The sequence below is a fragment of the Meleagris gallopavo genome, chromosome 15 (assembly GCF_905368555.1).
Source record: "Meleagris gallopavo chromosome 15, MGAL_WU_HG_1.1, whole genome shotgun sequence".
NCBI lineage: Eukaryota > Metazoa > Chordata > Aves > Galliformes > Phasianidae > Meleagris > Meleagris gallopavo.
In genome coordinates this window covers 7,058,579-7,084,550 of record NC_139418.1, presented here as the reverse complement: position 1 = coordinate 7,084,550, position 25,972 = coordinate 7,058,579, and the positions used below count along the sequence as shown (strand labels likewise).

At 35.0% G+C, this 25,972-nt stretch overlaps 1 protein-coding gene across 1 annotated transcript in view; it reads right to left on the bottom strand.

The window, feature by feature from the left end:
* Positions 1-7,146: 7,146 nt before the first annotated feature.
* Positions 7,147-25,972, bottom strand: part of GABRB2 (gamma-aminobutyric acid type A receptor subunit beta2) — a 134,161-nt gene continuing 115,335 nt past the window's right edge. The window contains exons 10-11 of the mRNA XM_085236771.1: positions 25,201-25,445; positions 7,147-9,796 (exon numbers count right to left, since the gene is read on the bottom strand). Of these exons, the coding sequence (XP_085092897.1) occupies positions 9,449-9,796; positions 25,201-25,445 (593 nt within the window). The 3' untranslated portion in view covers positions 7,147-9,448. The remainder of the gene's footprint in view (positions 9,797-25,200; positions 25,446-25,972) is intronic.

Sequence of the window (25,972 nt, the reverse complement as noted above, 5' to 3'; positions counted from 1 at the left end):
TTTTGTAAATTTTTGTTTAGAAAGACTTTTTTCCTCTTTCACTTATTCTTAATTAGTTTTAATGTCAAACCTGTTCAGATTGGATAGTAATGAAGGCAAATAAATAATGCTTAACCTTTTCTAGAGAGATCTGAAGACCCTTCCAAAGCTAATTAAGGCTTGTATGATACACAGGAATTAACCAAGGTTGGCATGCTTGGTCTCCAAAGTTGTGTAAAAAAAGATAATATTAAAATAAGGAGGTGGGGTGTGAATAGTCTATCTTTCCTACAGTCTTAAACTCTTCTAATTTGAAAGCATTTGTTTTGAGTGGGAAAAAAGAAATTAGGCAATGCTGATTAGATTCTGCTGTTACTTGGGAGGATTGCCCCATGCTGTGGTTCGCATGCTTTTTTCTTTTTATATTTTTTATAGTGTATTTTTTGCTGTATGTTTGGCACATACTTCTACTTTAGATATATTTTGAACCTCTTTTATAATGTAAAATACAGAAAAACAGCAGAAACAATTACATGTCTGCAAATACCACAGACAGATGTTGCTACTCTGGCGTGGAGGTTTTGGCATCTATGTTATCCACATTCCTTCTCCTGAAAATGTCCTCTCACCTGAAGGAACAATTTGTTCACATGTCATGAAAGGGGAAATATCATCCACAATATCAGAACAACAATGATCCCACTACTACTACCTTCACCTTTGAGTTGTGGGTTTATGGCTGAACATCTTGCCCTTTTTGCTACTGTTGAACAGCACGCAAAAAGACTTGGTTGCCTGTAACCTGTGTGATATTGTACTCCTGTACCTGCCTTTGATTTCTCTTCACGCTATCTCAACAAGCATCAGTGCTGTAAAATTTCAATAAAATCTTTAAGACTGAAGGCAGAGTTGTTCAATGTCTTGAGACATATCAGCCAAGCTTAGAATTGCACATATGTGTGGCAATGTTCCTCAATATATATATTGTAATTATGTCAAGGACCATTTGAAAAATAACTAGCACCAAAACTGATAATGCGTACTATTTACATGACTTAGTTTTGAAAGCATTTGAAAGGGAACCTAACTGAGTCAAGTCAAGACCCAGAAATTCAAGAAGATTTTGTTTCTGTAGCTATATTCTTCCTAAAAAAAAGGGATTTTAAAAAAGGTCACAGCTGGAAGCATTCTTTTAGCCATTAAAGTGCCAAAATGAAGGCAGTAAATCAGGTCTGACAACCGATCAGAAAGAAGGAAAAAATACTCTTCTTCCAAGAATTCAGAAGTTTTGCCCCGACAGTAAGAATGAAACAAACCCACCAAACAAAATCAACCAAATAACACCAAACAAAACCCTTTTATCCTGGTAGAAGTCTGTCAAGGGTATTTCTATATACATAATTAATTTACATCACTGGAATACCTAACCCTATTTCTGCATATCCTTTTTGAATTTTTGATTGCCTGTATTCATATTAACATTGTGATAACTTAGTCTAAATATGCTTCAAGTATAACAAAGATTACAAATTAATACTGTCATGCTGGTCTTTAATTTTGCTAACCAAAGAATTTGCATTAGTGAATGTACTTGCTATTTAGTTATTAATGTTACATTTATTTTATATGTGACAGTTTCAATGTGTTAGAAGCCAGTTTTCATTACTTAATTCTTTCACAGCTGCTCACAGTTGGCGCATTTCTACCTTTAAATATTGATTTTCCTTTTTTAAGTTGAAAACTGAGATTTATTAGATAATTTCTGATAGCACTTTGTTAGTCTTGGATTATCGGTAAATATTCAAGAGTACAATTTACCAATAAGTCAGTACTAATATTTCATTAAAAGAGGTTATGATACACAGGGCATGAAATAAGCATAAAGCTCAGAAAAAGGAAGAAAAATGGAATAGATTATTTAAATACTCTGCAGTTAAGACTTATTTTTTGTGGCAGTGAATTGGTTACACTTACTAGGATGAGACAGTATTAAATGTATTCATAGATACAACAGGGAAAAGGGTTGCTCTACTTGAGTTTGGAAATACTTGTGAATGAATATAAGTATTTTTAGAGAAAAAATCATGAAAGTGTTAAAATCAAAACACATTTCTTTCAAGCATATAATAATCTCTGAAAATAATAGGCAACTGTACATCATGCACTTGTAGCAAAGCAAACATGCTAACATTTTAGTCTTTCCTCAGAGCTCAGATCTGGCATTCAAGAAGAGGCAAATCTATTTTCAGGAGTGAAATAATGCTAGAGTTTGCCATAAATTTGGAGGATTTTACTTCTCTTCTGTGTTTCCTAATACAGAACCAGCATCCTGCCACAAGCAGCTCCTCACCTCGGTACCAGGTGCAGGACTCCCAAGTCTTTCCATCTTCTTCTCTGGTTCTTCTCTACAGAAAAGGTGTTCTTTGTCCACAAAAGTGTGACAGAACACATCAGCCATTAAAGCAGTGCTGTTGTGAGACTGGGAACACAGGGTAGACAGGTGGATAACTTCACATGGGATTACCTACTACTGTCTGTGTTTCCAGACAAAGATGAGGATTTGGCACTTTAAGCCTTTGGCAGGCAGCCTTTTCTTCTCTTTTCTGGTTCTCCATCTGCCTCCCTTGGTTGGGCCAGATGAAGGAGAATCAAGTTGTAGCTGGACCTGCGGGTATATATATATAAGGCTACCAATAATACCCCGCCATCTCCCCCATGTAGCAAAATTTAGGGTTTGGAAACACAAATATGGAATCCCTTTTATTAGAGCTTCTGGCCAAGCTGACATATAATGAGAAGAACTAAAAGGCACGAACTATTCCCTCAGCAGAGCAAGTAGGCACATTAATTTTGAATTCGATTTAATGATCAAGACCTGCCAGAAGAAGCAACAAAACAGTAGCATCGGTGGACATTGTATCTTCCAAGCACAAGAAGAGACCCAGGTTCTGGTCCCCACTAATGCCAATAAAATTTTGTAAAAAACAAGCAGAAGATGTAGAACAGCTTTATGACTGCCACTCATGGGCATGCCTGACAGCACTCTGTTCCTGGTTTGTTAATCTTGGGACATTTTTTTTTTTATGCAATAGAACAACTCCAACAGGAAAACGTGCTATTTTCATTGTCTCGAAAGAATCAATAGTTTGGTCATCCAGACTCTTTCCTGTTAGGTATTAAGTAAAAAGAGGAAGGAAGAGAGCTTGAGTTTTCCTTATATTAATACCACATAGACACACCTAAGACTCGTTAGACCTTTTTCTCTATAAATCCCACCAAAAACAGACACTGCCATATTTCTGTAACCAGGACACCAGGAAGTAATCAGCAATAGATTCGGAAGACTTGACTTAGAGGAGTTACCAAACTTCTGAGGAAAGATTTTCAGTGTTCCTCTCCTCAATATTTTCTTGCTGACTAGTGGTCAGCATCTCATTGTACACTGCTGATGTTCCTGAGATGACCAGCTTCCCAATCACTGCATAGGCAAATCTACACTGTGTTATGGGATCCCCTTCACATATTAAACACATATTTCTGATGCCTCAATACTCAGATTCCTTGAGTCCCTTTCTGACCCAGAATTTCATAGGCACTCACTTCGGATGGGAGCTGTGACCCTTAAGTGATCTCCTGCTTTGAGAAGAGAATCTGCTCAACATAACACAACTACATATACATCTTTTAGGTTTTCTTTATTTATATTTTTTTTAGTTCAAGAATTACACACTAGCCAACATTATTATATATTTACATGCTGAAACTGGCTGCAATAATTTTAAATTCAAGAAAATATCTCTTATGTGCTACTCATTTACAATCATCATTTTACTACCTCGTGTATCCCAGAGGTTAGCAGTCCTTTTGAGAAAGACATGAAGATCTGATGCGATGATATCCACTAGTATTTTGCATTTTCTAGCCATTGGAAAATGTGCATTATGTGCATATAAGAAAGGCTACAAGGTCATTAGTAAGGCTGATGATTACTACATTATGAAGTAAATAGTGCTAAGTAAAAAAGATAAATCAGAACTGTGCAAAGACAGTACTAACAGAACCATTTAAACACCCATGCAAATAAAAACGTGATAGAAGTCAAATCATAGTCAGCTTGTTAGAATTAATCATGTTTCAGATGTTCTTTTTGTCTTCAACTGAAAGTAACAGGACAGACCATGAACAATACAGCCTGGTGAATATTTGTCAAATGACTGTTAACAGTGAAAACATACAAAACATTATCAAATTGGAATAGATGACCTTATGTCTGAAAAAACATTAAAAAAATACAACCCTTAGTATGAAAGTATAGGTGAGACTTTTCATCTTTTAATTTTCTTTTTTTTTTTTTTTGTCAAAGTACTTACAAAGAAAATAATTTTATACTTACGAAATGTCCGCGTTGCATATTCTTGTAGAGGTGATCTATTTCAATTTAATATTAATGGATATTTAAATTATTACTATTTCTACAAAGTAGAATAGGGCAGTACTTTTGATCAACATTCCACTTGCTTCTTAAAAATTTAGACAAAATTCCTAGTGCATTTTATTAAGCTTTACCTTTGGTGTTAAGCAGTGACTTACTAGATTTCCTTTAAACAATTTCTGGAGTGAAGATTCTTTGGCTTTGGGGGACTATGCTATCTAATGACAGTCAAATATATATTTTTTTTCTAAAGAAAAACTGTAAATCTACTATTAGATACCATAAGGGATACAGATTGCAGAAAGAGATGCAGTATGCAGACTTTCTGTAATGAGATCACCAGCAGCTGAATTCTCACCTACCCTGGATTCCTTCACATCGCCACTCACAGGAGCAACATAAAGGTACCTTACTGTATGTGAAAATCAGGCCTTATTTGTTTATGCTGAGTACTGAGTGCCAAACTACAATCTTCCACTGCTTGAATGGTTTAACCATACAAAAGAACCGGTTGTGCTAGCAGTAATACAGCTGAAATGGTTATTTTGCACCTCAGTACTTTCTGTATTTTTTTTTTTTGTATCTGGTATCCAACTCTGTTTATGCAAAAGGGTGTTTAAATTACTCTGCTAGAGCACTGCAATTATTGTACTTAGTAAAAAAAAGTCACTAAACAATTACTGTATCTATTGACTGCTCATTTACAGCTTATTTAATTATTTACATAATTTTAGAACACATTAACCTAAACCATAGAATTAGCTTTTTGCCTTACCATAAAGTACAAATTAGAAGTTAAAAATGTTTAAGAAATCTGATAATATTTACACACGCTCAGCTTAAGTTATGATTGCTCACATTGTATGTTCTATGTACACATAGCAAAATGTTATGATCACTAATGATATAGTATTGTACCCTGGCCATCCCACTCTAGATTATTTTCTAGAAATAGTTAATAATTTTGCCTTTTTGCCTTGGTTCCCTTAGAACTGCTGTTTTTGAAAACTTACTAGTGGACAATGCTGTTATAAAAAGAGAGAGAAGAAATAGGCAAGCAATGTGAGGACTAGTCTAATTTCAGATGCAGGAGGTACAGTACTACCATCATGTCAAATGGTGCAATGTTCCATACGAATTATATGCATTGATCTGCTGATAATAGAAATGCCCAGTTACCCTGTATAGTAAGTTGTTTTTTTTTTAAATACATTAATCTTTTTTTTCTCAAAAATATAATCGTACACTGGTTGATGGTAGAAACAAAAGTATTATTAGCTTATTCCTTTAACACACCAACATATGAATGTTTGTGTATATATATACTCACCGTGTGTATATATACACACATATGTCCATACAGACACGTCCATATGCACATATAGTTGGATAATGTTTAACATTTGTTCACTTACGTTCTGTGTTAATTATAGAGTTGTCACACAGACTAATAATTATAATGAAAAATAATCAAACCTTAATTTTAATGCATATTTTGTCTGAAATAAGGATTTGCTCCTCAGGTGCAAGACCACCACTCATTTTCTCTTTGCATTGTGCTTTTGTATCTTACAGATTTTATATCCTTTGTATTAGAATGTAAAAACTCTGAAGAACTCTGTGACAAACTGTTATCTGCTTTCCTCCTCAGGAGCAAGAAAAGAAATGTTCACAATGGCATTGCTTGAGTCTTTCTTCCCAGTCATTAAATTGCAATAGGATAGAAACATAACATTCCTTATGCAAACATGGAAATATGTTGCACGGATTTTCAGTTCTGAAAATGTGTATCATACTTATTAGCAGTCATATACAGTAGATATTTACAGATTGATCTCAAAGATTTCATTAAAACTGTGCCATGTTATAATCATAATTTGCCAATGCATTTCAATAAGATGAAAAACACCTTAATTGCTGGCTATCATGTCTAGAACAATAAAATGGTGTCTATAATTGCATTACAAGATTCATCTAAAATTAAATTTTATATTTTGCTTATTGAAACTATCAATAATCAACAGAATTAGTAGGACCTAGAATATTTTCTGTCAGTTCTAAAATAAAAGCAAATTTATTCTAGTTTACCTGAAGGGTAGCACACACATTGGTACCAATGCCTCACGTATATTGGCATAATTTTTCACTTTCACTCAAGTATCTCAGAAAGAGTAAGTGCTCACCATGGGCTTTTGAGTTCTACTCTTCCCTTGACCATGCCTCGCCAGTCTTTCTTACCCGCATCTTTTTGTATCACAGTGTTTAGCCTTAAGTACAAAATGATAACCACTCAATTTCTGGAAGAAACCTTCCCTTTCACTTATTATATCTACCACATTAATAGCCAGAAGGACATTGTAAAAGCAAAAGATCTCCTTCCTCCCAGGTAATACATCTAGTGACACCTGAGCAAAAACCAAACATTTTCTTTCACACTCTGAACAGTGACATCAGAGAGTATTATGGCTTATACTATAACTTCAGATAAACTAATGTGCAGTTCAAAGTTTCAGCCTCTGCGGTTTTCATAATTACTTCATGCAGTAAATGCTGACAAACAACATATTCTTTGTAAAGTTTCATATTTGAGGTGTATCAACCACAAACAAGCTGTGAGCTCCCTGTGTTCACACTATGATTCTGTGAAACAAACAAATATAAAAGCAAAACAAACCCAACCCTACACAAAGAATGGATAGCAATTTGTGAATGAAAGAAAAACTTTTACAGTAGAATACTATAAGACGGCTTTTATTTATGATAACGGGTATCATTATTAATGAACAGACTGTGAAGAGAAATTCTGCATTTAGATGTGGCACTTTTGAAGTTTTCTACGAATTGGGAAAAATTGCAGCATGATTCATACTTAAAATTCCATATTCATCTGCAAAGCTTATTGCATGGTGCATGAAATGCAGCCTCAAAACAGTAATCTCTCATTTGGAAAATGAATACACGTGTTATGCTCAAAACAAAGTCAAAAAGTCTCCTATGTTCCCCACAACTGTTTTCCTCCTATCTGTTAAAGGGGGTAGGAAAGCACAGTAACTTGTTGGAAAATTACTCTTTTAAAGCAAGAACAAAATTTTCAAATAATATATTTTATCAAAAATATTCTTATATGCTATTTTAAAGCACTGCCAAAGTTATATGGGGAGAAACTATCTACATATGAAAACATTTCCTATGATATCTGGAAGGTACTGTAATTTGAGCTCATTTCAGAAATTTTTACACATGAGAGGTAGCATAGATACAGTAGCATGTGGCTTTTGCTTCATTAAATATTTTCTTTTAAACAAGATTGGGAATTTACTTTTATAGAAGCCATCAGAAATTTATACTTTTTATACAGTTCCTGAAAAGTTTTAGTTTTTCATTACAGAAAACTTTTCCACAGTGGTCTAAATGGGAAAATCTACTTTGCCTAAAAAATTAAAGCTCTATGGAAAGAAATAAAATAAAATAATAAAATAAAATAAAAAATTGAACAATTTCCCAAAAGCAAAATTGAATTTTTGTACTTTTTCCAATGGAAAACACCCTAGGAGAGACTTCCAAGAGTGTGGCGAGGCACTGGAATGAGCTGCCCAGAGAAGCTGTGGATGCTCTATCCCTGGAGGTGTTCAAGGCTGGGTTAGATGAGTCCCTGGGCAATCTGATTTCATGGGTCGCAACCCTGCCCAAAGCAGGTGGTTAGAACTAGATGGTCTTCAAGATCTTTTCCAGCCCAAACCACTCTACGATAGTGTAAGCTACCAATTTATTCCCTTTAAAATAGTCCACTAAGCAAAACAAAACAAAAATAGAAATGGCATTGCCTAATCCAGACTGAGAAAAAACACATCAGCATTGTTGTACTGAAATACGAATGCTCAGTTCTTTGCTTTAAAAAGAGGTACGATACCTTCAATCAATCTGGACGTTTGGTGTTAAGCATAATGACAGTGGTAAGCATAACACTAGAAAGATAACAAATTGTAAAAAAATCACACGAATCCACATGAATTTCAGACTAAGGTATGTACTACAACTGACAACATTCATTTGCACAGTATGCATTTTTATATATATGTATATATACTTTTACAAATATGTAGCCTTCACTTTCCCTGGTGCTTTGTTTTTAATTGTTCTCTACCTTTCAGTAGAACGGCAGAGCACCATAGGTTTCCTTCAACCACCAAGAGAACTACTAATTGGCCAACCAACTTTTGGCACATTGGACAAACAATTCCCCTTCCCCCACACAAAAAAACAGCACATCTACCCATTCAGGACATGATTGTTTAACTTGTCTTATACCATTGCTACATTCCTCTACTGATCACAGCTACAGTCATAGGGACTGTGAGCGTATGCTCTCTCTTAAAAACCCAACAAAACTAGTGCTTTTGCTTCCGTATCTGTGCAAACACCCAACCCAAATATTATCAGTCAAAGGTTTAGCTCTTTCAATAAATAACAGGAAATACCTGAATGCGGTTGGGAAACCTCTGACCATCATCATCTTGGAAAGATGATAGGCACTATTTGTTTTCAAGTTTACACCTTTAAAAGGTCAAGTGTGTGTTTCATAAGCATGATAATGCCTTAGTACACTCTAATATGTGTACATGCATGTCTTGGATACGCAGTTTCAGGGAATGAATGGTTTATACTGCGGTTGAAACAAAAACTTTTTTCTCAAATACCTCTCTAATTTGTGTCACTACACTCACATGAGCATTAAAAAAAAAAAAAGAAGCTGTGAGAGACAGTGAGACAGAGATGATTGTCAGAATATAATTTGCCTTCACATTTGAAATACACTTATATTTTCATAAAGGGGATATGTCCATACTGCAAATTTACATATTTATGATTTAGCAGAAACAACCAAAATGTTACAAAAACATACCATAGAGTGGGCCAGCAACTAAGGTGTTTTAAAATAACTTTTTGTCCTGAATAGAATTTTTCTAAGTCCCACTTTTGGCTGTACAACTGATTTGAAGAGAAATCCAGTTCTTGCTTCCTGTGTGGCTTTGTTTCTTAGTTCACATAGTAAAGCCAATAGACAATATTGAAGAAGGAAAAAACAACAGGGAAGAATATGCGCGACCATCTATCTATGGCATTTACATCAGTCAAGTCAGGGATAGTAATTTTCAGTTGAGATGCACGTCTCCGTAGCCTGCTTTTCTTTTGTGCCACATGCCTCTCCAGGGCATTGCGACCAAAGCTGTGTCTGGGTAAGCCAGCTTTCCGGTACTGGATGCTTGAAGTGTCATAGGCCAGCATCGTGCTCCTAGGGTCCCCAAGTCCCATCACAGCCTCAGAGGCAGCCATCTCATTTTTAATTTCAAGAGTGCTCAACAAAATGTTTTCATGCGGGTCCATCTGTAAGAAACAAAAAGGCAGATTTAACAAAGTATGAAAGGAAGCCCAGTCAGTTGCAAACTGAAGCCATGCTGACAAGGGCTAGATCCAAAACTACCCATTCTTTGGATGCCAGCCTGTCTGAAAGGCTTTAAGCAAAGCTGTGACTAATCATTGTTGTTTATCTATAAACTCAAGGAGCAATAAGGCTGAAAATATACAATAGAATAGATGGTGTCTCCCTAGATACCATGTTCAGTGAGTAGAAACCATACTTGGAAATGGTGTATATTATCAGCTCCTGAATGTGGAATTCTGCTATTGGTTATGGTATCTGGAGCTATTATTGTGCTTTTTGGGGATTTTGGAAGGAAATCAAATGGAAAAGGGTCTGCTTTTCACTATGGTTTGTTCTGTTTCTCTCAATTGAAAGCTTCTGACAAAAGCTTTATATATTCACAAAGTCTCTCTGCCTTAGTATAAAGAACTCCTGAGCAATTCATGGGAGAGTAGCCAGTCCCCATATTCCAAACAGGACTGTTGGTTGCTTGGGAAAGATGCTGACATAGTATAATCATACCTATATGGAATCCCTATTCCCCAGTGGTTATGTGCTACAGAAGTGCAGCATGCATGCTCTGGAGACCAAAACACTGGAATAGTGGAAGCCTACAATTTTGAGCAAGGAAAAATATAGACATATAATGTTCAGACTGTAATCACATCAAATGTACTTTGAACAGCTGTTTCAATGGGTAGCTTTGATTACTATATATATATTTTAAGGCAGTTCAGAGAGAAGAAAATAATGCAGATTTGTAAATAAAACTTAGAAACTTAAAAGGACTTCAAAGATTAAATAAATTCTATTCCTTCGGAGGCAGTCTGGAATTAGATCCAAAGTATGAACTTCAAATTAATCCATTTAGTTATCTCGGAAATTCTAATTTCCACCTCAGCTTCTCTTCTATGTATGTATTTTGAATTGTGTGAGAATAGAATCATAGAGCATAACAGAATGTTTTTAAAAGCAATAATGGGCAATTACTATCTAAATAAGTACAAAGACTTGAATTATGTCAGTGCAGATACATTCAGCATTTAATAAGAAATGGAACTATCCCAGAGCTCCTTTAAGAATAATTGATCTACATTAACCATTTATTGTGTATTCAATATATACAATTATTACTAGAAGTGCACAAATGGTGACTTTTGCGGATTTCTATCCAATAACATGGCATTAATCTCTTCTGTAATATTTCACATGGCACGATGAGTTGAAAATATTAACTTCTTAAGAGGATCTATTGCACATCATTATGGATTGGGAATACAGGAACTCATAAAAGTACAACGGACCTACTGAAACACTGCCATTTGAGTGATTACATCTGCTCAAGTGATGCATACTGACTGCCATCATTGAGATGCCAGATTTCCCCCCACACACTTTTTTCTCAATCTGCGAGTTTGCACACCTCTAAATTTCTTTCAATTTTAGTTTTAGATTAAATGTAGTGATTCACTGTGAGACAGCAACATCACCTATTTTTATTTGCTTCCAATTAAAACCATATAAAATCTTTGAAATCTCAAGCTTGCTAGGGAAATAAATTTTTTTTGAGAAACTCTATAAAAATTGAAAAGGTGGGTTGAAACTCAAGACAAACTCCTTTAAGGACTTTGCAGCACAATTTAAAACATGGTGAGGAAATATTGCGTTCTAGCCAGGAAGGACATCAAATCAATTTTCTTCTGCATTAAACAGGATTAAGTTAAAAAAATGTGCTGTGTTACTGTAGTACAAATAAAAGGAAGCAAATGGAAAAGTCATCAAATAGATGTCTAAAACTTTGCAAGAGAGCTTGTGATTGCTATTTATTTATTTTTGTACTGAGTGCAGTTATTTAGAAAATTCTGAAGAGATTTCTGGGATAAATCAAAATTGGCTGTCATTTTTGTCATAAGATCTCAAAAAAATAAGACTTCCAGTATCCTGAACTTAAAAATGTTCAAAAGAAAGTAGTTAAATTATCTTACAAGAGTAGTGCAAAGTCATTTAGAAACTACATTGTCCATATGGTTTCACATTTTCTTAAGAAGAGAAGAGAAATTTTAGTCCCAATAACACAAGGGGAAATTTGACATAACATCTAGTGCAGTGGTTTTGACGGAAAGCCTAGAGATTGGGTTATATACACCTCAGTGTTGTGCACTGTAAGATACTGTGTTTGGAAAAATTTTGGCATCAACATCTTTGCTCACATCTTAAATGTCCTTGGGCTGAATCTATTCTAAATATTTTATTCTTTTGATCCATAATATCAGAAATTTGAGTGCTCTTTACACACTCATACTCTTTCTGTGTAACACAAGAAAAGTTTAGTCTGACAGAGTTTGATACAGACATATTTTAGTGTACTGGTTTTATCATTCCTTCAGTTGACTTTTTGGTTTGATTCATTTGACATTGGATTTTACATTAAAATCAGTGAAGTAAGAAAAGTACTGAATATATGTTCCTAACAGAGAAAATTGCTGCAGCTATCTAGTAATTTTGGCAGCAGTTCGTAATACTAGTGATGCCGGGCAGAAAGAACATTCAGCAATATTCTAAGACTATCTTCTAGGGCAAAGTGCCTTCTGCACATATCACATTAATATAAGAGTTGGAACAAAGCATTCCTCAATATTTCAAGATTTTTTTCATGAGAAATAATTCAAAATACAGCAAAAATTAGCGATGGGCGAACCATCAAGTGTTAGAACAGCCGTGTAGACACAACAAACTTCAGGTGCTTCTCTAGCCTAATCTGACCTTTCTGAACCTGAAACAGTAGATTGAGAGCAACAAGAACTGCATTGTTCATGGTATTTTGAATTCCCAATCAGAAGAACTCCCAATTCCAATCCAGAAGTACAATTGAGTGTGAAAATAAAAGAAACAATACCAATAACAAGAAAAATTAACCTAAATTTTCAACTTCTGACAACAGGTTCCTTGTCAGATTAGAGAGCTGGGAGTGTTGCTTGCACCAAGCAGGTTCGCCCAACTCTAAATAAAACATGCTTTTGTGACTAACAGAAGCTTGAGATAGAATGGTAATGGGTTACATTTATTTACACAGCACCGCCCATTCTAAAGGATCCCAAAGCGCTTTACAAGCATTAGAAAGAAGAATCACTTCACTTCTCAGTGAAGTGCAGTCACCTCTGAGGTAAAAGGTTGGGTCTGACAGTGCAGAATCATACACTATATTTTAGTTGAGAAAATGGAGAATGCCATCGCCAATTGAAACTATGGGGTGGGTGAGTGGTGGTGGGGAATGTTAGGTAAACAGAACAGTTACAAAAATTGATATTTGGCCACATGCTTGGTGTTGAGATGAACACTCTATAAAAAAAAGTGCCATGGGATCTGTAATGACCATTAAGTGGTAAGGACCTGAATCTTAAGTCTCTGATAAAAACATTAGAAAACAATGAAAGATACCTTTGTTGAATACATTTCTGGACAATGATATGTGCCAATTATTCTTCTGTCCTGTAAGTTAATAAAATCAAGACCAGTTTCCTTAGAGATAAGGCAGCTATTATCTTTCATTTAAAATTAAAGCACTCTAGGGTATTAATAGGACAATTAATTAAAAGATACAGGGACCTCTAAGCCAACAATTGTTATAAGTACATTCTGGCTTCAGAGGTGCTATTACTGCCTTGCCCTGCTACTTAAGGTAACATAACTTTACGATGTAAATGCATTTTTTCCAACTGGTCACTGTGACCGAGGAAGATATGATGATATGAAAATAATTGTTAAAATTATTCTGGGGGAAAAGTAAGTGTAAAAAGTGATTTCAAAAGGAGGTGGAAGAGGTTAGAAAGATCTCCTGGTGCTGAAAGATTGTTCAACCATAGAACTGGGCTCTTTATGGTGAACAGGAGAGTTCAAACTTAAAGGACAAATTCCCAAGGGCAAGGAAGAAAGGGAAGATGCAAAGATGAAGAAAAAGCAGAAGCAAGGGCTATGGAGATAAAAAGAAAAAAAGGTGAACACAGAAGTGGAGAAGAAATGACCAAAGCTCAGCAACCATGCAAGAGGATGTGTTTTTGTTTAAAAAATAAAAGTAAAAAAATAGTAATCTTAAAGGTAGATGAAAAAATATATGATATAAATGATATTCACTTATAGGTTCAGGTCAACCAGTGGAAAAGTTGATTCCAGAACCTTGAAAGTGGTCATGAACATTTTTATGGCTCAAAGGGAATACAGAGGAAAATGTAGAAATGTTACCATTATATATTATTCTTGCTATCTAAAAACTCCAAAATGATGGCTATCTTGAGGAATTCCTCTTATGCTAATATATCAGCAACTATAAAATACAAGGAGATTGCAACTCGCAATTATACATGCAGATAGACATATGTACATTAGGAATCCTCCTATCGATCACATTTCTGAGACCATTAACATATAGTAAACCAGCACCTGGATGATAAAGTTGTGTTGACATGCTAAACAGCTTACCAGAAGGAGAAAAATGTGTAATGATAAATAAAAAATATATAGCATTTACTCATTTGCTTTCCCATATTCTGATCATCAGACAGCAAATTTCCAAATTGAAAAACTTTCAGAATCAAAGCTATTGTAAATTCTATAGAAACATCCTTTTGCTAGGTAAAGCTGCCATTAATCAGTAGAAAATTGTAAGTTGAATAGTAAAGGAGAGCAAAAGTAGCTAATCCATTATGAAAGTTAACACTGAAGATTAAGGTGCAGCATTTATAGATCCAGTGAACCAATATTCTTAAGAAATGAAAACACAAATAAATACCTCTTCAGCACTGAAAGCCTAACAGACAAGAAAATATTACAGGTCTAGATACATAATTTAATTTGGCAGAGATAAAAATCTTAGTATTATACACAGAATAGTTTTCCATCTCTTGGAATCAGAGCTTTTTTTTTGAAAACCTCTAGCATCCCATTCCTGACTAGTCTCAATAGCTCTGACAATATTTGGTGCAAGTACAAAATGCACTGTACAGAAAATTCACTGAAATAATGCTGTCTGAACTAATACAGCAGAAATGCCTTATAATTCAAAACATCCATATATGAAACAATGCCCTTAAGAATGTAACAAACACTGCATTTCCATTGTCTATACAAGATGTAAAACTATTGCCAGGACTGTAGTAGCTGCTTATGAAATCACACTAGCATGCATTCACTCAATTTATGTTATGCACCTAGGATACGAGTCAAGTTGTAAAGTATGCAGTTAGAGGACAGTAAAATTAGGTTGACTCATAATTTCAGGTTACTTCGGTTTCAGATAAAAAATACAGATAAATTCTGCAAATTCAACTGTGAATTTCTTTTGGTTCTCAAACTTTAACTTTAAGCCTAAAACTTTAAGCAAGACATAAGGCCAATTAGAATTTAGGGGAAAAAAACTCAGTGAACATGTAAAATCTGGACACAGAGCTTTAAATAATTCCCTAATGACTTATAATTCAGTTTCTAAGCATCTAGTGTTACTCCCTAACATATGTAATTTCTTGACCATTATCATTAGTAACACATCAGTAAATTAGTTGTTGTAAGTACTGTAGAACTCTGGAGAAATGGTTGAAAACATATGCTTCCTTTTGGCATCCATCCATTTAAGATTCTATATTTGAGATACTCCAGAATAGGTGCTCAAATAAAACGAAAGAATTATCTGTGGCTTGGCATTCGAATCAAAATTGTGAAACAGAACTTGTGCAAACTACTGCACAGATTGACACATTCTGAACCAAAATCCAGCAAGACAAATAGGCAAAAGCAGGAGGAAGACAGTGAGAGATGGGAAAACAGCCTGCTGCTATCCTGTCCTGAACTCGAAGCTCACGCTAAGGTCTTGTGAAACATTGCAAAAGCTTCTTTGGTCTTACGGTTACTATTTTTATATCTATTTATTTTTCAAAGTCAAGACAGATAAACCAAGACTGCAATATGATTCTGTAGAAAAGTTTCTTCCTCTATCCCAGTTTTGGCCAAGGTAATTCATGCCAATGCAATCTTTAGTGGAAGGAATGCATTACATAAGGTCTGGATGTTGCACATATGAGTAAAGTTCACATAGATGATATTTAAAAGTAGTTGTCATCAACCCTTTGAGAATCTTCAGGTTCAGATTTCATTTTTGAAAACCATCAAAATCATCATTCAGATCAATTTCTTGATTCTTTCTGACTGCATCTTAAAAATGAAACTCTTCTACAAAAAACAACAAAACCCTACTCTATAGTAAAGATAGCTGTTTTGAGGAAAAAATATTTTTGAAATACTGGGTGAAAAATCTTTAGGAGGTGCTCTAAATGTTCTAACGCAACATTTTTTTATTATTATTATTTTTATTTTTACTATTGTTGAAAAAATTGTTTTAGTCTAAGTGATCTTACAGCCTAAACAATCACAAGAAGAGGTAAAGCTTCATAATTAACAGCTACAAATAGTCTATATAGATGGGCAGAAATTACAGAAGAGGAATTTGAAATGTCTTTCAGTTCAGCGTACTATCATTCTGCTTATAAATATTTCTGATACGACTTCTACATTGCTAGAAATTCATTTCCACTAAAATAGTCATAATGAAATCTTGTTATCTGTAGAAAGAAATCAAACAGATGATCATTTCAGTCAATAAAGCAAAGGTAGCAGGAGCTGACAAACACCCACCATCTTCACTACAGTAAGATTTTTACCACTTGCCACCCTAACATAACATAATTCAGTGATGTCAAAATTCATGAGCACAACTAGGTAACATCTCCTAGCACGTAACATTTAGTACACCCACCATAAACAGTTAATTTTTTTCTTTTTTTCTTTTTCTCAATGGAAGTCACTGACTCATGGCCATTCAACTAAACTTCGTCAAACTGCTCAGAACTGATCTGCTTTGAGAAAATCATTTTCCCCAGATTAAGCAGCCAGACATCCGTTCCAGTCTGCACCTATATACCTTTCTTCTACTTCACTGTACGTCATCTTATCTTACCATTTGCCCTTTTTATGGAGTCCTTATTTGCCTGCGATCTGAATTATTAATTATCATTATATTAATGGATAAACTGATTCTTTTTTTTCCCCAATCAAAAGTGCATTTAATTCAGGATTGCTGTTGGATGATAGAGTTACAGATGTACTATAAAAGCAAAGGAGAAAACTTGTACATTCCATTTGTTTAAAGCAAGTGCCATTCTTATGTTAATTAACCATGGCATTCAAAGGAGATTGGCTGCAGAAAACAACCCTCATGCAGTCGACTTGACCTTTATTCAGATGTCATGTTGAATATCACTGCAGATCACGGAAATGTATCACCTTCTGACTGCTTCTGCAAAGTACTGCAGGCTAAAACTGGGACTGCCTCGAATTTCACTGCTGTCATGCCCCCCAGTTTCAATCATACAAGAAGAGACTGGCTGAGCACCCTGCATGTTGCTAGTTGTTTCATTTGCAGTTATTCCTTGATAATGCTAGAATGTAAAATGAGGACAAAGTCTGAGCTTCTATAGTCCATTCCCAATTTTGTTGCATGCCTCTCAGTAAACAGGGTAAGGAATATCTTCTGTGCCTGACTCAAGAGTCAGCCCTCATGCAGCTTCATATGTACTTTAAGTGAAAGAAGAACTCCTTGGATGAGAAAGAAGAATACTTTCACTGAAATCTGGACAGTGGTAGCACTAGCTCCAGTGATACACAGAAGCGAGGATGTGAGATTTTGAACTGAAATTTTCAGGGCTTCATGTTGCCATGGCATTTTAACATCCTGTTCAGTTCGATAACTGAGTGTGCACACACATCGATGTTTTAAAATACCTCTTTCTTAAAAAAAAAAAAAAAAAAAAAAGCTTCTATTGTATTATCTTCTTACTCACATACACCAGAAGCACCCTACTGATTTTGGTATAAGGTATAGCTCTGTGTGATAAAGCCTGATCCTTCTGATCCTTTCAGATATCTTAGGTATCTTGTAATAGTTATAACTAACCAGATGTGTATTTACTTGATACCTTCAGCTAGAAAAGAACAAATATCATTGTAAACGGAGATAGCTGGAGGCATTCCTGCATTAAATCAGAGGGGAAATAAAAGCATTGGCCAGCATCAGCCAAGTCTAATCTAATGAGCGTTGCTCTGAAGATCTATTATCACAGGCTTACAGCCATATTAGTGCATCTTTATGCCTCAGTCCAAAAACTGAGAAGAGTTTGTAATGTACCAAAAGCTACCAAAAGTTGGCCTGCAAAGACCTATCTGTAGATATCTGTGGATTTACACTGGCTGATGCATGATTTTGTTGTTCTTAAGCTATGATAATGCAGTGGAGTCCTCTGAAAATGAAAAACCTGATAATAATTAAGTTATTCTGACTAAACTTGGTCAGATTTTGCTGATCAAAGAGATGCGGGGAAAATCTCAATTAGTAGCTGATGAAAATTGGAGGGGAAGAAAGTTGCCATGTTAAGTGCAGTTGAGAGGCAGGCTAAGCTTTCACTTGCTCTGCTTTTGCTAGTTCCTTTAGCAATTATGCTAATTTGGATATAAAATCTGAGTCAGGAGAGCAATGAATAGCAAAGATACCTGTTTGTTTAAATACACAAATCCCTAAACCCCACATTCATTCTTCTAGAGAATACTTTTATTCTCATTCAAATCTATTAATGTTGTGATTCAAACCTGTTAATATTCTGTTTAAAATAATTTTAAAATCATATTTAAATTCCATGTTTTCTACTCAGTACCCAGTTTACTGACAGAAAAAGGTCATTAGTCCGATGATTTCTGTTAGTTGTGACTTGACACTGGGTAACAGCAACACAATGCTACTTTCAGGCATGCTGACCTGGAATATCTTACGTAACAAAGACTACTGCGTAAAGCATCTTTGTTTTAAAAATACAAGCGGTATATTGTGTTATTGTGTCCACAATAAAAATATACAAATTTACCTAAATATGCAGAAGTTAATGTCAGCTGACATTTAAGACAATTGACAAAATAACACTATGTAGTTTGCTCTAAAAGTAACGCCTCATTTATTTTCACAGAAACTACAAGGGAAACAAAGTGTAACAACACCATTTGATAGAGCAAATTCCTAGCTACAACACATTATTTTTTTCAACACAGTCACCAGCACTAGCTGCACATTTTCACCAGAGATGAACAAGAGCCTGCATGCCATGCTCGCAAAACTCTGCATCAATGGAGGTGACCAACTGCTTCACAGCTCCTATGATAGCATTGTTGCTAGGAGCATGTTGCCTACACAGCCCATCATTCACCAGCCCAAACAGATGGAAGTCACAAGGCACCAAATCCAGACTATACAGTGAGTGAATGTGCTCCAGTGTCTTCAAACTGGTATGAGGCTAGGCATTAATGTGTTGCAAGAGAAAGGCTGTCTTCTTCTCTGGCCTGACTCTTAAAAGTTTGCGTCTTCAGCATGGTGATGCAGTGGTCAGAGTTGACAGTTTGAGTTCTCAGAAATACAGATGAATCAAACCTTTCCTACTGCAAAAGACAGCACACATCACTTTATCTGCTGAGGCCTGTGTTTTGAACTTTTTCTTTGATGAGGAATTCACAGATCACCACTCCATGGACTGCCGTGTTGACTCCAGCTCACAGTGGTGATATCATGTTCTGTTACCGCTAACAATGTGACCCACGAAACTGTCACCTTTGGTCTCATATTCATTCAATAAGTCCAGGCAAATTTGCACCTGTTTCCAACATGTTGAAGCTGGTATTCAACTCTGTACACAGTTCCCTGCTTGTAATCTGTCAATTCGTGTCAATGAGCTGGTTGAGATACACTTCATTTTGTGGTGTCATTTTGTGGCTGTCCAGAACTTGGCTTTCACACTGCTGTTGCCACTGCTAAAATGCACCACCTACCAACTCACTGTGCTTACATCCACTGTATGGTCTCCATAAACATTCAGCAAGTGTCAGTGAATGTCAACAGGTGCCATTTTTTCCACACAGAGGAACTCAGTGACACATCTTTGCTTCATACATACTTCCATGGCAGACACCATTTTGTCAGACTGCCCCACTGCTGCTATCTGTAGCACAGCAACAAAAAGTAACTGATTGTTTGTGGAAACGTTCAAACTTTACTGCCACCCCATTAGCATCTGTCTCTGACATCACGAGCCAACATAATAACATAGGAGGCATTACTTTTAGAGCAGCCCTTCTATAGGAACAGCTTATCTGAAGCGTTGCATAATTCACTGTCATATTTTCCTTCTTTTCCAGAGGGAAATTTCATGTATTAATGATCACAACAACAGCACGATTGTAGTGTTAGAGGTAGAATTTTATTTATGTGAATTTTGCCACCATGTATGTCAGGTATACAGCCTGTACACACTTGTAGCAACTCTTTGCTTCAAGCTAGGTTGAAAACTTCAAAGTTTGAATTATTACTACAATGTAAATATTGCTAAGCTGCATTCAATGATGTACTTACATTATGCAGAACTCTTCTGTGAAGTGGCAAATTGAATTACTTTGAATAAATATAAAAAAATTTATATAAGAAATGTTAATTTACATTAACCACTTAACTTCTCTAAACATAGCTAAACTATAAAGAAAAATATGAATATAATTTAGAAACAATCTAAACACAGCATTTATAACACAGGTACAAATGAGGAAAATAGGACTTGAAATGGAAGGCAAGATACAACAAATACTTGATTATGCCTCTGTTAGGTTATGTATCTGGAGTAAAATGATTCAAGTCCTATATCCTGTTTCTAGTTAACATTCTGGTATCTTGGATATTTTGGATATCAGTGTCCAAAAAAAAGATTCATAAGGTGTTCTACACAGAGATGGAAGCCTTTCTTTAAAAACAAGAGATATGATGAAGCAACTGGCATCAGTACTTACAGCCAGTATGATCTCTCTGATGCCTGACACTCTTCCAGCATCTGCTGCTTTGGAAGAGGATGGTATACAGCTGCTATTCCATTATAATAAACCTTTGTCAACTGTACAGCTGGCAAGACTGTAAGTGTACTTCTTTACAGTGGAAGACAACATAAATCAGCTTTGCATTCAGCCAAGTAGGTTTATCGTGTTTTTTACAATGACAGTTCTGGTTTCCATTAAATTACTAGATAACCATAATGGAGGTTTTCTGATCTTTCCAGAACAATGGGTACACAGATTTCAATGATATTGAAAAGCATTTTCACCTTACTTACATCTCCACAGAAGTTGATTAATATATGTAGGAGTCTGGATTAAACGGGTTGGATGAACAACAAAAGACAATAAATCCAAAAGATGTAACAGTAGCAGGTTAGATGGGAATTTAGTAAAGCAGAAAAATATACTTGAGAAACTGAGAGTTGATTAAACTGTTAAGTCTAAGCAACACACAGAAGAGAAGATGCATCCAACACATAAGTGTGATCGCTAAGGCTATCCAAGCCACAGTTTCAAGATGGAAACCGATAAGCTAAAATTACTGGAAACAAAAGAGAAAAAATACAAAAAAAAAAAAAAAAGAAAAAAAAAAAAAAAGAAAAGAAAAAAACCTTGACTTGGATTCTTAAAGAAACTTACAGGGAATAAATCAGATAAATCAGATCTGAGAGAGTTTACCAAGAAGCTTTTTCCTTTATCTATAATAGCAGAAATTAGATATCTTAAAATGGCTGTTGTGCAGGCTGTACATTTAGATCTTGGCTAAACTAATCATATCCTTGAAGATGAAATCAAACTTCAAAAAGGAAAAAACAAGAAGGGTTGTATCATGCTAACTTGTATAGCAGTTTAGCAGATGGAACCCTCACTATCAACTTTGACACACTGTCATAAAATAAGACACAGGTATGTGTACAATCACCATAAAGAATACATCCAGCTGAGTGATATTTATGAAGACTGATTATAATTTGTCCCTACATTTTTAAAAACATATCCGTTCAACATCTGGAAGTACCACAGAGAATGTACCAGATTAGTGCACTGAGCTTGAAGTAGACTTGGCATAAAATGTGCCTAGAAAAGATCAAAAGAATGCCAATTACTATTGACATTTCTACCAAAAATAGAAAAGTCTACTGAAAAAAAAAAAATTGTGAATAAAATATCTCAGAATAAAACAAAATAAAATACTCATGGATTACACTACACATATTCTGCACTATATTTATTATACATAGTGCTCATTCTTTTAAGTACACTTTCAGTACTATGCCTTTCAGAACAGAAAAGATACAAAAAGACTATAAAGAGACTATAATAGACTTCTGAAGAAATAAGGATGGGCTTGTAAAAGAGGTGAGGAAACTATGAGAAAAATAGTTTCAACAACAGAAAGATGTCTGGAGTAAGAAAAAACCAGTGTAAGATAAATTTTCCTTCAAGCAACAGAGGTAACTGCTTGAGAGAGAACAATTAGCCTTGACTAAAGCAAAAGACAATGAGAGTTAGAGTAAAGGAATCAACTTCTGAAAGTAGCTTGAGAAGTTTCAAGAATGGAATGACTTTATACAGAGCTATTTTAACCTGAAGTCACAGCAAAGAAAACTGAACATGTCCAATATGATTTAATGAGTCTCTGATAGCACATATGCTGGTATTTAAGTCTGAGTTTTCCTTGATTTTATTTCCATTGAATTTCTCCATTACTTGAGTTTCACAATGCAACAGGTAAATCAAGATCTATGCTTAACCATAGAATCATAGAACAAACTTGTGTTGGAAGGACCTCAAGGATCTCCCAGCTGCAACTTCTCCCTACCTCAGGCAGGGCTGCCAACCAATAAATCAGGTACTAGACCAGGCTGCCCAGCACCCCATCCTGCCCTTGAACACCACCAGGGATGGTGCACCCACAGCCTCTCTGGGCAACCTGTATAGATTTGCTGTTGTATAATGTACACACAGAGATGCTGCATTGTATGTTCCAATAACTATTCATCTGTTGTTTTTACAAAGTCTATGGTGAAGGTAGTAACAGAGCTGTATAAAAGATTTCCTCCTGTTTTAAGGTTTCTTACCCTTTTCTCACATTGTCCCTGAAGCCACAGACACAATTTCGTAATATTCCGTCTACTGATACATGAAGAATCTAGTAATATCACAAAAGAATACTCAAACTTCATAAAATTAGTCCTTTGATGTTGCATCCTAATTAGAAATGGAATGTTCTTTTGGTCCTATTCCTAAATACTTGAGTTTTCATGGGAACTTGCATCTGAACAAATTTCTACAGTTAAGACATGTTTCTAGCTCTCGTGCACAAAAATGATTATACAATATCTGGTCCCCTTTCAGAAAGAAAATATTCAGATCCATTAAATATAAATCTTCTTTTTATTGCTGATGGTCAAAAAAGAGCAACTATCAGCTCCTCTCCTCTTCCCCAAAGCAGTCTATGTGCAGTAGGACAAATTTCTACTCCTTTCTCCACTCTATTTGATTATTACTTAAAGGACTGCAAACTTTATTAGCAGATCAGTGTTACCCGCATACTAAAGTAAAACTGTCACATATTATGAACCATAATGGCCTGGTAAATTAACCCAAAGGCTCAATTTCAAAAATATAAGTAGTATGAAGTTTTTCCCAGTATATTCTCTATTAACTTTGTGAGCTGGTGAACTCCTTCAACAGACATCCATATTATTTTATCCTGCTTACTGGATTGGATTAGTACTAGCTAGTGCCTTCCGATCCTAGTCTGTGATAAGTAATTTGCCAATAGACTTTGATATTCTATTATATGCCTGATAGATATGAATAAGTATGAAGAGAATATCACAAAACAAAACAAAACAAAACAAAAAACCCCACAAAAACAGTGCTTAAAAACACACCTCAACTAGGGGCTCTGTGATGTGCTGGCACTTATGAACCTTAAATTTCCATGTATGTTAGAGGAAAGGTCTAAATAATATAGATCTACTCTTACAAAATTACCTACTGGGTTTTCTTAGTTATTAGCTTTGATTGTTTAAAGGGAAACTGATTGTTAAAAAATACATCTGAAAAATGAAATAATTATTATTTATAATATGAATGATTACTTATGAAATGAAATAATACTGAAAGAAAAAGACTACTTGGGGTTTAAAACAGCCTTCAAAAACATTGTAATGTTAAAATAAGAATGAATTATTTATGATATCAGACCATCAAAATTAATCATTATGCATTTGTCTTAATTCATTAAAACATTTATCCCAAATTAAAAGAAAAATTATTGAACTGGTGAGATCTCACACATGAAAATATAATCTTTTCTCTTAAAAGCCAATAAAATTATATACACTATAAAAACTATTGCTGTTTTCAACATGTTTTTTGTACTTTCATCCTCTGTCCATGGACATGCTATGACAGTGCAGAAATTCTGAACAAACATGAGAAATTCCAGAGCTGTATGAAACTTACGTTCCCACTCACAAATAATCATTTTCTGATTTAGATTATTATTATTATTTTTATTTATTCTCCTTTGGAGTATAATGTTGAACACAGAACACAAAGTCTTCCAATTAAAAAAAAAAAAAAAGGAAGAGGGAGAATTTAACTTTAATTAACTTTGTAATTTTGCATGTGTGTGAAAGTTTATACATTTCACACTGAGTACATTTTAGCATTCAATCCAGATCTGCCGCAGTATGAAACTCATTCAAAATTGCCACAGTGAAAAATGACAAGTGCTTTATGGTAAGTGCTTCATTTTCATAAAGCATAATGGACACGTTTTCTAAAAGTGTGCATCTTGGCAAATGTCTTTTCTGCCTCAATTCCCCCTCCCCAGGGGACCATTTTCAGATTCAGAATTAAGTGCACAGCAAGTTGATACTTTATTTCTGAGCAGCTTTTCATTTAGTCAACAACATTCTGGGCCACTTTATTTTGAAAATATGCAAACTTTCCAAGCTTTAAGCACTTATGTAGAAAATATTTCTTATCCAGGTCATTTGAAAGATTTATTCAAGCAGGTTAAATTTAAGTTTATTTCTCATGTTCCATACAGCTCTTACTAGAATATTAGCTATAGCCATCATTTTGGTTTTGTTCCTTCGCAACAAGATCAGAAATATTTAACATTCCACTGTACATTCCACTGAGAAAACATCTCACAGTAAAGCTTATCTGAGCACATGCTTAGAAAACAAACATTCAGTTTTCCAGACTAGAGGGCAGTATTCAGTGCTGAAGTGGCTAAGTTCATGACCCTGCAGAAAGCTAAGAACATAATAACCCCACTTTGCTTTCTACCAGAAATTACGTTTAAAAGCTCTATCTGGCAGAATTACAAGTCTACTTTAGTCATGGGGCAATGCTAAAACATATATCTATTTAAATTTACCTTATTGACATCCATTCGCAACTTCTCATTGTTGGCACTGGCAGCTTTTTCTGCTGCTTTCTTTTGACGCTGAGGTCCCCTGCCAAAGAAGATGTAGTTGACCAAAGCATACTCTAGGAGAGCCATGAAAACGAAGACAAAACATCCCATAAGATACATGTCAATGGCTTTCACATATGGAATTTTGGGAAGAGTCTCTCGAAGATGAGTGTTAATTGTTGTCATGGTGAGGACGGTTGTGATTCCTGGAAAAAAAAAAAAAATTAGAAGTCTGCTGGTTTAACTTATTTTAAATGTTCTAGCATTGTAGCTCAGAATAATCAACTGCTAGTGCTGGAAAGAATTCTAGATTTGTTTTTTTTTTTCTTGGAAGAAAAATGAAACGGAAAACCTTGGTCTTCCTTAGTCTTAATTTTTTTTTGTACAGCAAAGAAAACTACTAGTAGCAAATATTAGTTGGATTGTATGTTTTTAACCAGCTAAACCATAACCTACTGGAACAGCCTCAGTTACAAATCACCAGCCTTAAGTCATTGTTTCCTCCAACATTTTCAGTGCTGTCTGTAGACTAGACTTCTTATCATAAAATACTACACAAAAAGGTCTGGCAAAACTCAGACAGCATTCCATAATGTTAAAATGACAAATTCTCAATTGTCCTTTACAGCAATTTACTTATCCGTAGCAGAACAAAATTGGAAAGAATTGATCTGATTTATACAAGATTTGGCAATAGATATTCATTACCTATACAACCCAAATAAAACTTTAT